Genomic DNA, 14,418 nt, shown 5'->3' with positions numbered 1-14,418 from the left:
GCTAGAAAACCTAAACTTGTTACATCTGTAACAGACCCAAGGGTAAGTGGCAGTTCAGACGATCTAACAACTTCAATTGTGGGGATGGCCAGCCACGGCTATGATTCCGTCCCAAACATCTGTAGCCTAAAATGTTTGTAAGTGTTCATTTGGTGTCTCAAATGTGTAGTTTTGTGGGAAGAAGTTTTGGTTTTATAGCAGGGAAGTCTGTTCGTCCTGGTTTTGGCAGGATCAACAACTGCATTCAATTTAATTCCAGTTGTTTTGTGAAGTTTTATACTGTAATACAATTTTGGGTAGAGAGTAAATGGGAGGCATACACAATATTGTTGTAACATATAGATACAGAGAGAAGCCACATTGTTCGACTGTGCCTTCAGAAATCAGTAATGATGAGTGGGTTTATGGATGTGTATCTAGCACTACCCCAGAAGGAGCTGCTGGTTAGATTTGGGATTACCGTTACCTTCTGTTCTCCTCATTACACGTCTAGGGGTGTCCCGTGGTAGCCCAGTAACTCAAGAGACTGACAACAGATCCACTTGAATGGATTTTATGTGCAGACAATGAACAGTCTCATAAATTGGGATCAGAGGGTTGGGAAGGAAGTTCAGGTACTCTTATGCCGCGTACACACGATCAAACAAGAGGGTGGAAAAGTCCGGCAAACTCAAGTCCGCCGGACAATCCCCCCCACGTGTAGCCTCCGGCATACTTTTTTGACCCGAAAGTACAGCGGACTTAGAAAGTAGTTTTACACTCCAATCTTACCGTCAGACTCGCATTTCAGTGGACAATCCGGTCGTGTGTATGCCAGTCCGCCGTACTTTTGAAATGAACGGACTTTTCCCGCCCGGAGAAAAGTCCGCTCATTTCGAGCGGGTCTCCAGGTAGGCGGGGCCCGCGAAGGATACGTCGCTGGCCCCGCCGCCTGGTATGGACTTAAAGGGGAACCCCAGGTCCACATCAGACCCTTGTCCGAGCACGCTACCCGGCCGGCCAGGAATGGGGGGGCGAGCGAGCACCCCCCCCTCCTGAGCCATACCAGGCCGCGTGCCCTCAACATGGGGGGTGCCTTGGGGAAGGGGGGGCCATGCGGCTCCCCCACCCCAAAGCACCTTGTCCCCATGTTGATGAGGACAAGGGCCTCTTCCGACAACCCTGGCCGTTGGTTGTCGGGGGTCTGCGGGCGGGGGGCTTATCGGAATCCGGGAGCCCCCTTTAATAAGGGGGCCCCTGGATACCGGCCCCCCACCCTATGTGAATGAGTATGGGGTACAATGTACCCCTACCCATTCACCTGTAAAATAAAGTACAAAAAAAAACACAACACACAAGGGTTAAAATAGTTTATTGCACAGCTCCGGGGGTCTTCCATCTTCGGGGGGTCTTCTCGCCGGACTCCTCCGCTATCTTCTTGTAGCTCTTTTACTAGCGGAGGAGCCCGGCTTTCTTCCTCGCCGCCGCCCTTCTTCCGACTTCGGGGGTCTTGTCACCCTCTTCGGTTCTTCTGCCGGGCCACCGCGCCTTCTTCTAGCTCTTTTACAGGCGGTGGCCCGGTCTTCTGCCGCCGTCGCTGCCACCTTCCGTTCTTCTGTCCTTCTCTTCTTCTTCTTCTTCTTCAGATGTTGCCTCGCCGAGTCCTCCGCTCACAATGACGGGGACCGGGCACGCGCGACTTATATAGGGACAAGGGGCGGGGTCTTCGGTTGATGTCACAAGCCCCCCGCCCGCAGACCCCGACAACCCTGGCCGTTGGTTGTCGGGGTCTGCGGGCGGGGGGCTTGTGACATCAACCGAAGACCCCGCCCCTTGTCCCTATATAAGTCGCGCGTGCCCGGTCCCCGTCATTGTGAGCGGAGGACTCGGCGAGGCAACATCTGAAGAAGAAGAAAGAGGCCCTTGTCCTCATCAACATGGGGACAAGGTGCTTTGGGGTGGGGGGGGTCGCGCCCCTCCTTCCCCAAGGCACTCCCCCATGTTGAGGGCACGGGCCTGGTACGGTTCAGGAGGGTGGGGGGCGCTCGCTCGTCCCCACCCCCTTTCCTGAACGGCCGGGTAGCGTGCTCGGATAAGGGTCTGATGTGGCCCTGGGGGGACCCCCACGCCGATTTTTCGGCGTAGGGTTTCCCCTTTAAGTCCATACCAGGTGACGGGGCCAGCGACGCCTCCTTCACTGGCCCCGGCTACCTGGAGACGCGCTCAAAATGAGCGAACTTTCCTCCGCGTGTGTGGGCGAGTCCGTTCATTTCAAAAGTACGGCGGATAGTCCGGCGGACTTAGTACGCGTATTAGTCCGCTGAAAAAGTGTCGTGTGTGGGCAAGTAGCTCGTTCGGAAAGCCCGGCGGACAGTCTGGCGGGAAGTCCGCCAGACTAAGACCGCCGGATAGTCCGCTACGTGTGTACGCGGCATAACACAAACTTCAAAAGGTCCACAACAGGGTTCACGAGTCCCTCCTGGACCCTGACACAATAACCAGTTTACATTCTTTCCAACCAGGTGACTGGGTCATTGTAAAGAAGCTTGAGGGACGAGACCACGCCAGCCACTGCAAGAAGCTGCTCAACCACACCAAAGAATGAGGCGTATCTTTGTTTATTTATATTTTCTGTTTAGTATATTTTAGCAAGGGTAACGATGAAAAGCATCCCAACTTATTGTTTAAATTGTATTCTCTAACTAGCTAAGAAAGCAACTGAATCTCCACCGAGCTTTAGTACCCCAGTGATGACAGCGGTACATGATGTATATAAATATCTATATCATTGTTTATATTGGTATGAGGAGTTTTGACAAACTAGTAAAGACTCCAAACAGACACTTGTCAATAGAATTTAATGATACATTCCTAGAGGGTAAAATTAGTTATAGTTTTAACATTAGCTCTGGCTTTAACCCTTCCCTCACAAAACCAGTATGAGTATCGGGACAACTAGGTAGCCCACAAGTGTGCTTTAACTTTAGTTTTGGTAGAGGGGATAACTTTGTAGGGTCCATCACCTGTAAGGAAGGTATAACAGTTAATCTAACCAATGAACCCCCGGCCTTTTTAATAACACCAATAGATCAGATTACATCTGTTGGAAGGAAGGGTGTGAAGTTCAGACCGAGGGAGCCATCCCCCAATCTATCCTGTTACTACTCAATACACATAACCATCAAAGTGATTCCCCCTTTGTGACTCTAAAGCCCCATACACACTATCAGACTTTCTGCTGATTTTTTCCTTCAGATTTATCAAAACCATGTAGTAGAAGGGCCCTGCCTGATTGCATACACATTGAAACTCCTAAGGTTTGACCTCATATTATATGGTTTTGGTAAATCTGAAGGAAAAAATCAGCAGAAAATCTGATAGTGTGTATGGGGCTTTACTGGCCCCTACTACTTCTTATGCGGTACCTCAGCTTATAAGGTAATTCCCTCTAATGCAAGAGGTTCATACGTCCTGGTGAAACTAGTCCCAGCATCTTACATTGCGGATGATCGGGAGAATCTGATGGTGCAAGAAAAGGTGAGAACAGCAGGAAAAGCTAGAAGGGAATTGTTCATCAACTCCGACCAGGCCTGGGCATGGTCTCCTGCTTGGACGGGGTGGGGGATTGAACTTATGAAACGATTGAACAATTTCTCATCCATTGTGGATGGGATATTCAATGAAACCATAGAGGCTGTAAGGGAAATCTCACAGGAACAACGGCAGATCAAGACCCTTCTCTTACAGGATAAGATGGCCTTTGATTATCTGTTAGCATCTAAGGGGGTTTCTGTGAATTCATAGGTAAAGATTGTTGTACCTGGATTGAGGATACCAGTGACAAAGTTCAGGCCCATATGGATAAGGTTAGATCCCTGCAAGGCAGAGCCAGAGCTATAGCTAGTGAAGGTTGGAATCCTTTTAAGGGTTTGGGAAACTTTGGGGATTTTTTTTATTTTCCATTGGATTGTGGTTTAAGGAAGTAGGGGTGTATATACTCATGTCATTTTTGTTTCTATTCCTTCTATATGTCGTGATGAGGTGCTCCTGTTGCCTGATTGGACGTGTGACCAGAGCCCGAGCAGATGACCACATCTTCCTCGATGAGATAAGGCGCCCCGAAGCCCAACCCACGTACCAGACACAGAGGATCCCATAGCGACTGGCGATTACTACAGCTCACCATGTCATGTCCTCCTTATAAGTCACCCCTCCTGAAGAACAGAGTCTACATGTCAAGCCATGTTTCCTTTTTTATAAACCCATATGGACTGTAAGGACCGATTCATTTCCAGGTGTAAGAAGATCAAGATTCATTGAGGGACACATGGGATCATATGACAAACAGGATGAACTGTTGTGGAAATTTTATGCTAGGATGTGTGTTTTATGGATTGTCATCTGTCTCCCTGTGTCTGATTTAATCGAGGAGTGCTCTAGCAGAGCACACTTGGGTTGAATCGGGGACCAGCAGTAAAAACCGTCAGTATGAAAACCTTATGGGATTTGAGACGTGTGTGTGTGTGCTGAGGCGGCTCTAGGCTTTGTGAGGCCTTAGGCAAAACTTAGACATGAGGCCCCACTCACGACCATAATGGAAAAAAATAAGTCAATCGATAAAAAATAAAGGTGTGCCCCCGCTTCCCTCCTCTGCTCTCAAGCTGACTGCTGTGGGGGGATCTTCAGGATAGAGTACAGGAAAAGGGGCTGGTAAACCTACCTTTTCTAAAAGAACACAGTGAGTGATTGGAACTGATCACTCACTGTGTTCATTCATAGCATACTATGCTTTAATTTATGAATTAACAGGAGCCTCTGTCTCCTGTTCATTCATCTGCAGTGCAGCTGACGCTATAGAGAAAGGAACTGGGGAATGTGTTTCCTCATTTCCTTTCTCTGTCTCAAAAGTGAGACTTCAGGGTTCTGTTTAGACCCCTGATATCTCACCAAAGAAACCAAAAACTTTCACCAAAAGACGCAAAAAAATAAATAAAAAGATTGTATAAAAAATAAAACTGTAAAGAATATAAAAAAAACTAAACTAAAATTTTCTAATCAAACTAAAAAGCCATGCCCATCATTTATCCACACTCACTGTTTTTTCTGTATGCCACGGGTCACCATCTCCCTAGTAGGGGCCCCTACTGTACAGTGGCGGTAAATTTGAGTAGGAGAGGAAAGTGGAGGGTATGACGGTGGGTAATATGTACATGAGAGGGGTGCGGAGTCTATGGAGGCAAGTAGTATGTAGAGGAGAGGAATGTGGAGTGTATGGTGGGTAGTATGTACATGAGAAGGGTGCGGAGTGTATGGGGGTGGGTAGTTTGTACATGAGAGGGGTGCGGAGTGTATGGTGGGTAGTATGTAGATGAGAGGGGTGCGGAGTGTATGGTGGAGGTAGTATGTAGATGAGAGGGGTGCGGAATGTATGGTGGGGGCAGTATGTAGATGAGAGGGGTGCGGAGTGTATGGTGGGGGTAGTATGTAGATGAGAAGGGTGCGGGGTGTATGGTGGGGGTAGTATGTAGATAAGAGGGGTGCGGGGTGTATGATGGGGGTAGTATGTAGATGAGAGGGGTGCGGAGTGTATGGTGGGGGTAGTATGTAGATGAGAGGGGTGCGGAGTGTATGGTGGGGGTAGTATGTAGATGAGAGGGGTGCGGAGTGTATGGTGGGGGTAGTATGTAGATGAGAGGGGTGCGGAGTGTATGGTGGGGGTAGTATGTAGATGAGAGGGGAGCGGAGTGTATGGGGGGGTAGTATGTAGATGAGAGGGGTGCGGAGTGTATGGTGGGGGTAGTATGTAGATGAGAGGGGAGCGGAGTGTATGGTGGGGGTAGTATGTAGATGAGAGGGGTGCGGAGTGTATGGTGGGGGTAGTATGTAGATGAGAGGGGTGCGGAGTGTATGGTGGGGGTAGTATGTAGATGAGAGGGGTGCGGAGTGTATGGTGGGGGTAGTATGTAGATGAGAGGGGTGCGGAGTGTATGGTGGGGGTAGTATGTAGATGAGAGGGGTGCGGAGTGTATGGTGGGGGTAGTATGTAGATGAGAGGGGAGCGGAGTGTATGGGGGGGTAGTATGTAGATGAGAGGGGTGCGGAGTGTATGGTGGGGGTAGTATGTAGATGAGAGGGGAGCGGAGTGTATGGTGGGGGTAGTATGTAGATGAGAGGGGTGCGGAGTGTATGGTGGGGGTAGTATGTAGATGAGAGGGGTGCGGAGTGTATGGTGGGGTAATATGTAGATGAGAGGGGTGCGGGGTGTATGGTGGGGGTAGTATGTAGATGAGAGGGGAGCGGAGTGTATGGTGGGGGTAGTATGTAGATGAGAGGGGTGCGGAGTGTATGGTGGGGGTAGTATGTAGATGAGAGGGGTGCGGAGTGTATGGTGGGGGTAGTATGTAGATGAGAGGGGTGTGGAGTGTATGGTGGGGGTAGTATGTAGATGAGAGGGGTGCGGAGTGTATGGTGGGTAGTATGTACATGAGAAGGGTGCGGAGTGTATGGGGGTGGGTAGTTTGTACATGAGAGGGGTGCGGAGTGTATGGTGGGTAGTATGTAGATGAGAGGGGTGCGGAGTGTATGGTGGGGGTAGTATGTAGATGAGAGGGGTGCGGAGTGTATGGTGGGGGTAGTATGTAGATGAGAGGGGTGCGGAGTGTATGGTGGGGGTAGTATGTAGATGAGAGGGGTGCGGAGTGTATGGTGGGGGTAGTATGTAGATGAGAGGGGTGCGGAGTGTATGGTGGGGGTAGTATGTAGATGAGAGGGGTGCAGAGTGTATGGTGGGGGTAGTATGTAGATGAGAGGGGAGCCGGGTGTATGGTGGGGGTAGTATGTAGATGAGAGGGGTGCGGAGTGTATGGTGGGGGTAGTATGTAGATGAGAGGGGTGCAGAGTGTATGGTGGGGGTAGTATGTAGATGAGAGCGGTGCGGAGTGTATGGTGGGGGTAGTATGTAGATGAGAGGGGTGCGGAGTGTATGGTGGGGGTAGTATGTAGATGAGAGGGGTGCGGAGTGTATGGTGGGGGTAGTATGTAGATGAGAGGGGTGCGGAGTGTATGGTGGGGGTAGTATGTAGATGAGAGGGGTGTGAAGTGTATGGTGGGGGTAGTATGTAGATGAGAGGGGTGCGGAGTGTATGGTGGGGGTAGTATGTAGATGAGAGGGGTGCGGAGTTTATGGTGGGGGTAGTATGTAGATGAGAGGGGTGTGGAGTGTATGGTGGGGGTAGTATGTAGATGAGAGGGGTGTGGAGTGTATGGTGGGGGTAGTATGTAGATGAGAGGGGTGTGGAGTGTATGGTGGGGATAGTATCAAATACACCACTGATGCACTAGTGACCAGTGGAAGTTAATTAACCCCTTTGCACTGCATTAGTGGCAACAGTATCAGTTAATTAACACTGATACTGTTGCCACTAATGCAGCACAAAGGGGTTAATTAACTAACACTGGTCGTTAATGTATAGTAATGCATTAACCCCCTCCATGCTGCATATTACAAATACCATCTGCAAACTTACTTTCACTCTTGCATGGGGCTTTATTGGCTCCTCGCAGGTCTGTGCAGCCACAATCTCCTCTGCCTTTTCATCCCGCCTCCCGGCCTGTGAATGAAGGACATCACACCGGGCGGGACTAGGAAGCTCCTGTCGGGTGGAGATCACTCCGCCTGACAGAGCAGTAAATGCGTCGGATGGACGGACCCATAGAATACTCGCACCGCTCTGCTGCAGATTTAACACAGTGCAGCGGTGGCCGGCAGGTGTCACGGCCGTCTGCAGGCAGCGGTGCAGAGCAAGCACCATTTTTACGAGGCCCCCCGGCCCAGTCCGCCCCACCTCCTGACGGTTTCAGCAGTGGCCGTCAGCTCCGCCTCCTCTACAATTCCTCTGCACTCTGCAGCAGCTGTATACTAAAGATGGTGAGGCTTTACCATCCCGGCCCGCTCACCCTGCCAGCTTGGAGACACTGGCCGGGCACATTCCTTCATTCTTCCAAAGGCACATCAGGCAAATTAGGCGGTCGCGAGGCCCCCGGGAGCACGGGGCCTTAGGCAACCGCCTTTTTTGCCTAATTAGAGAGCCGCCTCTGTGTGTGTGTGTTTGGGGGCGTTTGCTGGTTTTTAGGTATCAAAATGCGATGCACTGGGCTTCTTGCCTTCAAATGTATATGCACATTAGAGAAGCGAAGTCCTCATAACGAGAGAAACCTATTATATCTCTCTTGTGGACTTCGCTATCCCCTTATGGATACATATCTGTTTTTATAAGAGGACTAAGGATGAGCCGAACACCCCCTGTTCGGTTCGCACCAGAACCTGCGAACAGACCTAAACTTCGTGTGAACTTTAGAACCCTATTAAAGTCTATGGGACTCGAACGTTCACAATCTTAAGTGCTAATTTTAAAGGGTAATATGCAGGTTACTGTCCTAAAAAGTGTTTGGGGACCTGGGTCCTGCCCCAGGGGACATGGATCAAAGCAAAAAAAAGTTTTAAAAACTGAAATTTTTTCAGGAGCAGTGATTTTAATAATGATTAAAGTGGAACAATAAAAGTTTAATACTCCTTTAAATTTCATACCTGGGGGGTGTCTATAGTATGCCTGTGAAGGGGTGCATGTTTCCAGTGCTTAGAACTGTCCCTGCACAAAGTGTCATTTCACAAGGAAAAAAAGTCTTTTAAAATCACTTTCCATTGTCGGCTCCCGTAATACAGAGAACACTCAATGAGTGTTCGCTGTATTAGCCGACAATTCCTTCATTGATTAAAAAAAAAAAGCGTGGGGGTTCAATTCAATTACCAGGCCCTTCAGGTCTGGTATGAATATTAAGGGAACCCCGCATCAAATTTTTAAAAAAAATTGACGTGGGGGTCCCCCTAAAAATACATACCAGACCCTTTATCCGAGCACGCAACCTTTTTTTTTGCATTGATCCGTGTCCCCTGGGGCAGGACCCGGGTCCCCAAACACTTTTTAGGACAGTAACTTGCATATTAGCCTTTAAAATTAGCACTTTAGATTTCTCCCATAGACTTGTACAGGGTGTTCCGGCTTTTCGAATTTGCCGCAAACATCCCAAATTGTTGACTGTTCGCTGAACAGGCCAACAGGCAATGTTCGAGTCTAACATGAGTTTGACTCGAACTCAAAGCTCATCCTTAAAGGAGGACATTGATATCTGCCTTGCCAGTTTACTTGTTTACTACTACAGCAGTAGCAATGTCCCCTCAGATTGTCTGAAGCCTGTAAGAACAAGTAGAATGATCTTACTAGATATTGTCAATGAGGGAGAATTGGCTGAAATGTATTAGAGACACAAAGTACAGGTAATGATATTACTACAAGAATTAGGAGACCACACATGACACAGCAGAGCAACATTGACCAGCCGAAGGACAATTTTAATGAGCAAAGTGTCCTGACAATGCCGTCTCCTCCCTTCTTCCAAGAACATAGGACTCCTCGTTTGTGCCATCAAAGCTTTATTTAACACACGTGTGAGAACAATACAATAAGGACATTGTTCTGATTGTTACATTGAAGGCATAAGACAAGTGAATCAGCATAGGTAATGAGATACATCCCAGATTGGGAGGACACAGAATACATTATGAAATGACCAATAAGAGATATAATATACATTTACTTCAGAAATAAACAGTTACTCATCCCTTGTCTGCAGTTTTAGCATACAATGACACATTTTTATGTTTTTATCAATGACTATAAATGTGCAAAAATTAAACTTTATCCTGGAAATTGAAGGAAGTTAGAAAATCTCATCGTATCACGAGTTGTACAATGAAGAAAAACTAATGTGTTGTTAAGCTGCAAGCAAGTATACAGATACACCTTTTCATTAAATACATGTAACATGGCAGAAGAAGACAAGATGACAGATAAACGTCTCTCATAAAATTAGGACAAATGCCTTGCGAGTCTATAAATCCAACTCAAAGGCCAGGACTAAATGTACTAGAGACAAAGGGGGTTATTTACGAGAGGCAAATCCACTTTGCACTACAAGTGCAAAGTGCACTTGAAATTGCTCTGAAAGTGCACTTGGAAGTGCAGTTGCTGTAAATCTGAGGGGCAGATCTGAAATGAGGGGAAGCTCTGCTGATTTTATCATCCAATCATGTGCAAGCTAAAATGCTGTTTTTTTTTTTTTTCTTGCATGTCCCCTTCGGATCTACAATGACTGCACTTCCAAGTGCACTTTCAGAGCAATTTCAAGTGCACTTTCACTTGTAGTTTGCACTTGTAGTGCAAAGTGGAATTGCCTTTAGCAAATAACCCCCAAAGAGTCTATAAATCCAACACAAAGGCTAGGACTAAATGTACTAGAGACAAAGGGGGTTATTTACTAAAGGAAAATCCACTTTGCACTATTTTAGCTTGCACATGTTTGGATGATAAAATCAGCAGAGCTTACACTCATTTCAGATCTACCCCTTAGATCTAGAGCGACTACACTTGAAAGTGCACTTGCAGTGCAAAATGGATTTGCCTTTTGTAAATAACCCCCAAAGAGTCTATAAATCCAACACAAAGGCTAGGACTAAATGTGCTAGAGACAAAGTGTCTATAAAGCCCATACAAAGGCTAGGACTAAACGTACTAGAGACAAAGCATCTATAAATCCCACACAAAGGCAAGGACTAAACGTACTAGAGACAAAGAGCACAGGAAAAACTTCAGGAGAGAACCTATAACTTTATATCACATCTCCATCACCCTCCACCATAATATAATAAAACATCACTTTACATTACAATGTAGACTCAGCATTATGTGATAGAGCCAAGATAACATACGACAAGCCAGGGAGAGTCCCAGCTAATGGTCTGCTATTATCATAACAGGAGAATGGGAAGACTCATTCCTGATCTTGTTTTCTGCCAGAGATTTCCCAGAATTCTGTCCTGTATGAAGGAGACATGTATTTCCAAGACAGAAAACTGCTGACATTGATAGAAAGTGAGGAATAAAATAACCGTCATCGATTATTATTATCATGAAGGTGAACTTACTCTGTAATACAAATAATAATAGAAAAAAAAATCTGTATGAATTATTATTAAATCAGCAACATTTCCAGGAACAAAACTCTAAATCCCAGGACTGTTCCTGGAATCCAGACACACCTGGCAGTTATCATTGTGTCAGTTCATGAATGATATTTATTATAATTGAAGGGCATCTGTCATGAAAGAATCTCGGGGGCCAACAATGCTAAACTCTACTTTTGAGAATGCTAGTTCCCTGACTACATCTAAAATTATTTTGGCTTTGATGCAGACTCAGTCTGACTCAGAACATGCATAGAGATAAGGAATTAATGCTCTCCTGGGGGATTACCTTGCGGGTGCGCTCCCGAGTCCAGCATTCAACGTCCATAGAGGTCGAATGCAGGACTAGGCCCCGCCACTCGGATTTGATTGACAGCAGCGGGAGCCAATGGCTGCGCTGCTATCAATATATTCAATTTAGAGCCTAGAACCCAGGGCAGAGAAACAGTGTCTCCCCGTGGGTCAAGTTCTAGGGCTCAGGTAAGTAAAATGGGGTGCTGGGGGGACGGTCACTGCCAGGCTTTTTTTAACCTTAATGCATAGGATGCATTAAGGTGAAAAAACACATAGGTTTACACCCTCTTTAAAGCTGTATTAAATCTAGAATTTTATATTGGAGATACCGACACACCACCAAGTGGTGCTTTAGTTTTCAGTTTTTTCCCTATATTTTCCCCTGGTGAGCCTGCCAGTAACACACTTCCTGTCTTAGGGTGGCTCCTCTATCTATGGAGGGCAAGTGCAGACCCCCTTGGACAGCAGCCTTGTCTGGAGAGGGGGGTGTTGGATGGACTAGTAGAATTAGATGGACTTTACATAAGTGACTGATAAATTAAAGCCAAACTTTAGAAGCACTTTTTATTCAGTTACAGCAACATTTTTGTCTCCGTTTGGGAAAAAGGTTTTATACTAATGAATAAAAGCTGATCATTGTAAACATCCGTCAGTTGTACTTGGTTTGTCCCAACCCTCTAACTGCCATTTTTGATGGACAGATTGGTCTGTTAAAGCAGGTTGAGAAATAACAGCAGAACCAACAGATAAAAGAACTACAGGGGACTCAGAAAAGCAAAGACTGCTGTGTTCATGTAAGTGAGAGACGCCATCATATGTGTAATTTCTTATTTTAAATTTAGTACCAATTTATATGTTCTTACATTACACACAGCCAGAAGGAGGTCTGAAATGGCAGTCTCATACTTCTCTCAGGAGTCAGTTAATAAAAACCCTCCGACATTCGGACCGTGTGTACTGGAGTCGTTCCAGGAGAAGCTGGCCATTTGGCTGGCTTCTGTTGGACACACATGCTGGAAAACCAGCAGCTGACCAGCTTCCGATAAGTTCCCTTAGCCAATGACTGAGAGCTCTGATCTGAGTGTTCTGGCGGGGGGACCGTTCCCCTGTCCGAACACGACAGCTCAGAGGGGGAGATCGCTGTACTTACTTTGGATAATTAGTACAGTGGCTCCAACCGGAGTTGTCAGAAAAAACCTCATAGTGTGTACCAGGTTTAAGCCTATCCCACCACCCTTCCATGATATGTCACCAGACTGTTCTCACATCTCCCACCTCCTCCCACGTATCTTTATATAACCTCTCCATACACCTATCCCAGCATGGAGGGGCTCAGTGAAGGTGGTGGTGAAGGTGTGGAGGTGTCGGATCGGGTCACACAGATCATAAAAGGAGATCTGCCCGGCCTCATAATCCAGATATATCCTGACTCTGTTACTGGGGGGATTGGGGGGTAAGAGGATCTTCTTATTACTGTCATGTATCACACAATACTGATTATCAGTTCTGTCCAAACCCCAGGACTTGATATTATTTCCAATCAGTGACTGATCTCCTCTCCTTTCTATACTGGGGTAACACATCCCGACTCTCCATATATCTGATCCCCCGACATCCACTTCCCAGTAATGTCTCCCTGAGGAGAAACTCTGACTGCTCAACACCTGAGACCAATTCTGGAATCTCTCTGGTGTTTTGAGGGGATATTGGTTTCTATGTGACCTGTATACAGTTTTCCTGTCATCTGATATCTGTAGATAATTATGAGCTGTGTTTCCATCCAGTAATATGTCTGCATCTCCCTGTATGGGGAAGTATACATTTACCTCTGTTATTATATCAGATAAACCTGTGTGTAAGACCCCCGCCACATCCAGACCCCCTCCATCATGGAGGAGCTCCTCATGTCTCTCTCTGTCCTCATTATCTCCATCCTCAGTATCACACAAGTCACCTGTGTCTGATTCCTGTAAGACAGTCAGTGGATCCGTCACGTTACACAGCTCCTCAATGTGACGCAACTTCCTGGACAGCTCCTCCTTCTTTATTTCCAGATCCCGGATGGAGATGGAGATCCGCTCTGCCCTCCCGGAGATGTCCCTCAGGACTCTCTTCTCCAGGTCTTCCAGACGTCTCCTGAGATCTCTAAACAGGGCAGTGACTCTCTCGGTGTCACCAGCGGCTTCTTCTTCTACTTTCCTCCTGTGTTCCTGCAGACTCTGGACTCTTTCCTCCGTCTCCTCTCTCTTTGTCAGAAGTTTCTGCAGAATATTCCTCAGTATCGCCTTCTTCTTCTCAGAAGCCTCATCCAGTGACTCCATCTCATGTCCTTTATGTCCCCCAATCACATAACAAGAAATACAGATACAGGTCTCATCCTCAGTGCAGTAATACTCCAGGATCTTCTTATGGACGGAGCATTTCCTGCTCTCCATGGACAAGGTGGGGTCACATAAGACGTGTTCTGGGGACTTTTTGTGGACTCTCAGGTGTTTATCACACAGAGAAACCTCACAGTGCAGACAGGATCTAACAGCAGGTACAGGAGAGTCCACACAGTGAGTACAGAAGACCCCGGACTCCTCTTGATCTTGATGAGCAGACAGGAAAGTCTCTGCTATGTTACGTAGTGTTATGTTCCTCTGCAGTGCAGGCCGATCCGGAAACTTCTCTCTGCATTCAGGACAGGAATATCCTCCAGACCCCTCCTGTGTATCCAGCACACCATCAATACAGACCCGGCAGAAGTTGTGACCACATCTCAGGGTTACAGGATCCGTATAAATGTTCAGACAGACGGAACATTCCAACTCAGCTCTCAGATCACCAGACGCCATCGCTGACAGCAGAAGAGAAACGAAACGGAAAGCCCCTGGAAATAGAAATACAGCTGAACCCGTTGTAACTTGTTTGCACAGGGCGAGGCTGAGCTCAGCTCTCTGTTTACTTATTCAGTAACGTTTCAATGTCACAAGACATGCCCTATTTTTGTTTAGATTCATAAAATTGTATTTAAAAGAAAATAAATACTTTTTTCGTTCTATTTCTTAGTTTGGATTGGCCAT

General features: G+C 47.0%; 1 protein-coding gene across 1 annotated transcript in view; it reads right to left on the bottom strand.

The window, feature by feature from the left end:
• LOC143962534 (uncharacterized) overlaps positions 1 to 14,210 on the bottom strand; it is a 60,733-nt gene extending 46,523 nt beyond the window's left edge. The window contains exon 1 of the mRNA XM_077471806.1: positions 12,619 to 14,210. Within this exon, the coding sequence (XP_077327932.1) occupies positions 12,619 to 14,190 (1,572 nt within the window). The 5' untranslated portion in view covers positions 14,191 to 14,210. The remainder of the gene's footprint in view (positions 1 to 12,618) is intronic.
• Positions 14,211 to 14,418: the final 208 nt, after the last annotated feature.

Source organism: Lithobates pipiens, unplaced genomic scaffold, assembly GCF_037356315.1.
Source record: "Lithobates pipiens isolate NorthernLeopardFrog02 unplaced genomic scaffold, aLitPip1_a1.2 Scaffold_8, whole genome shotgun sequence".
Classification (NCBI taxonomy): Eukaryota; Metazoa; Chordata; class Amphibia; order Anura; family Ranidae; genus Lithobates; species Lithobates pipiens.
Note: the sequence above shows the minus strand (reverse complement) of the source record. Positions and strands in the feature narration are given on the sequence as shown.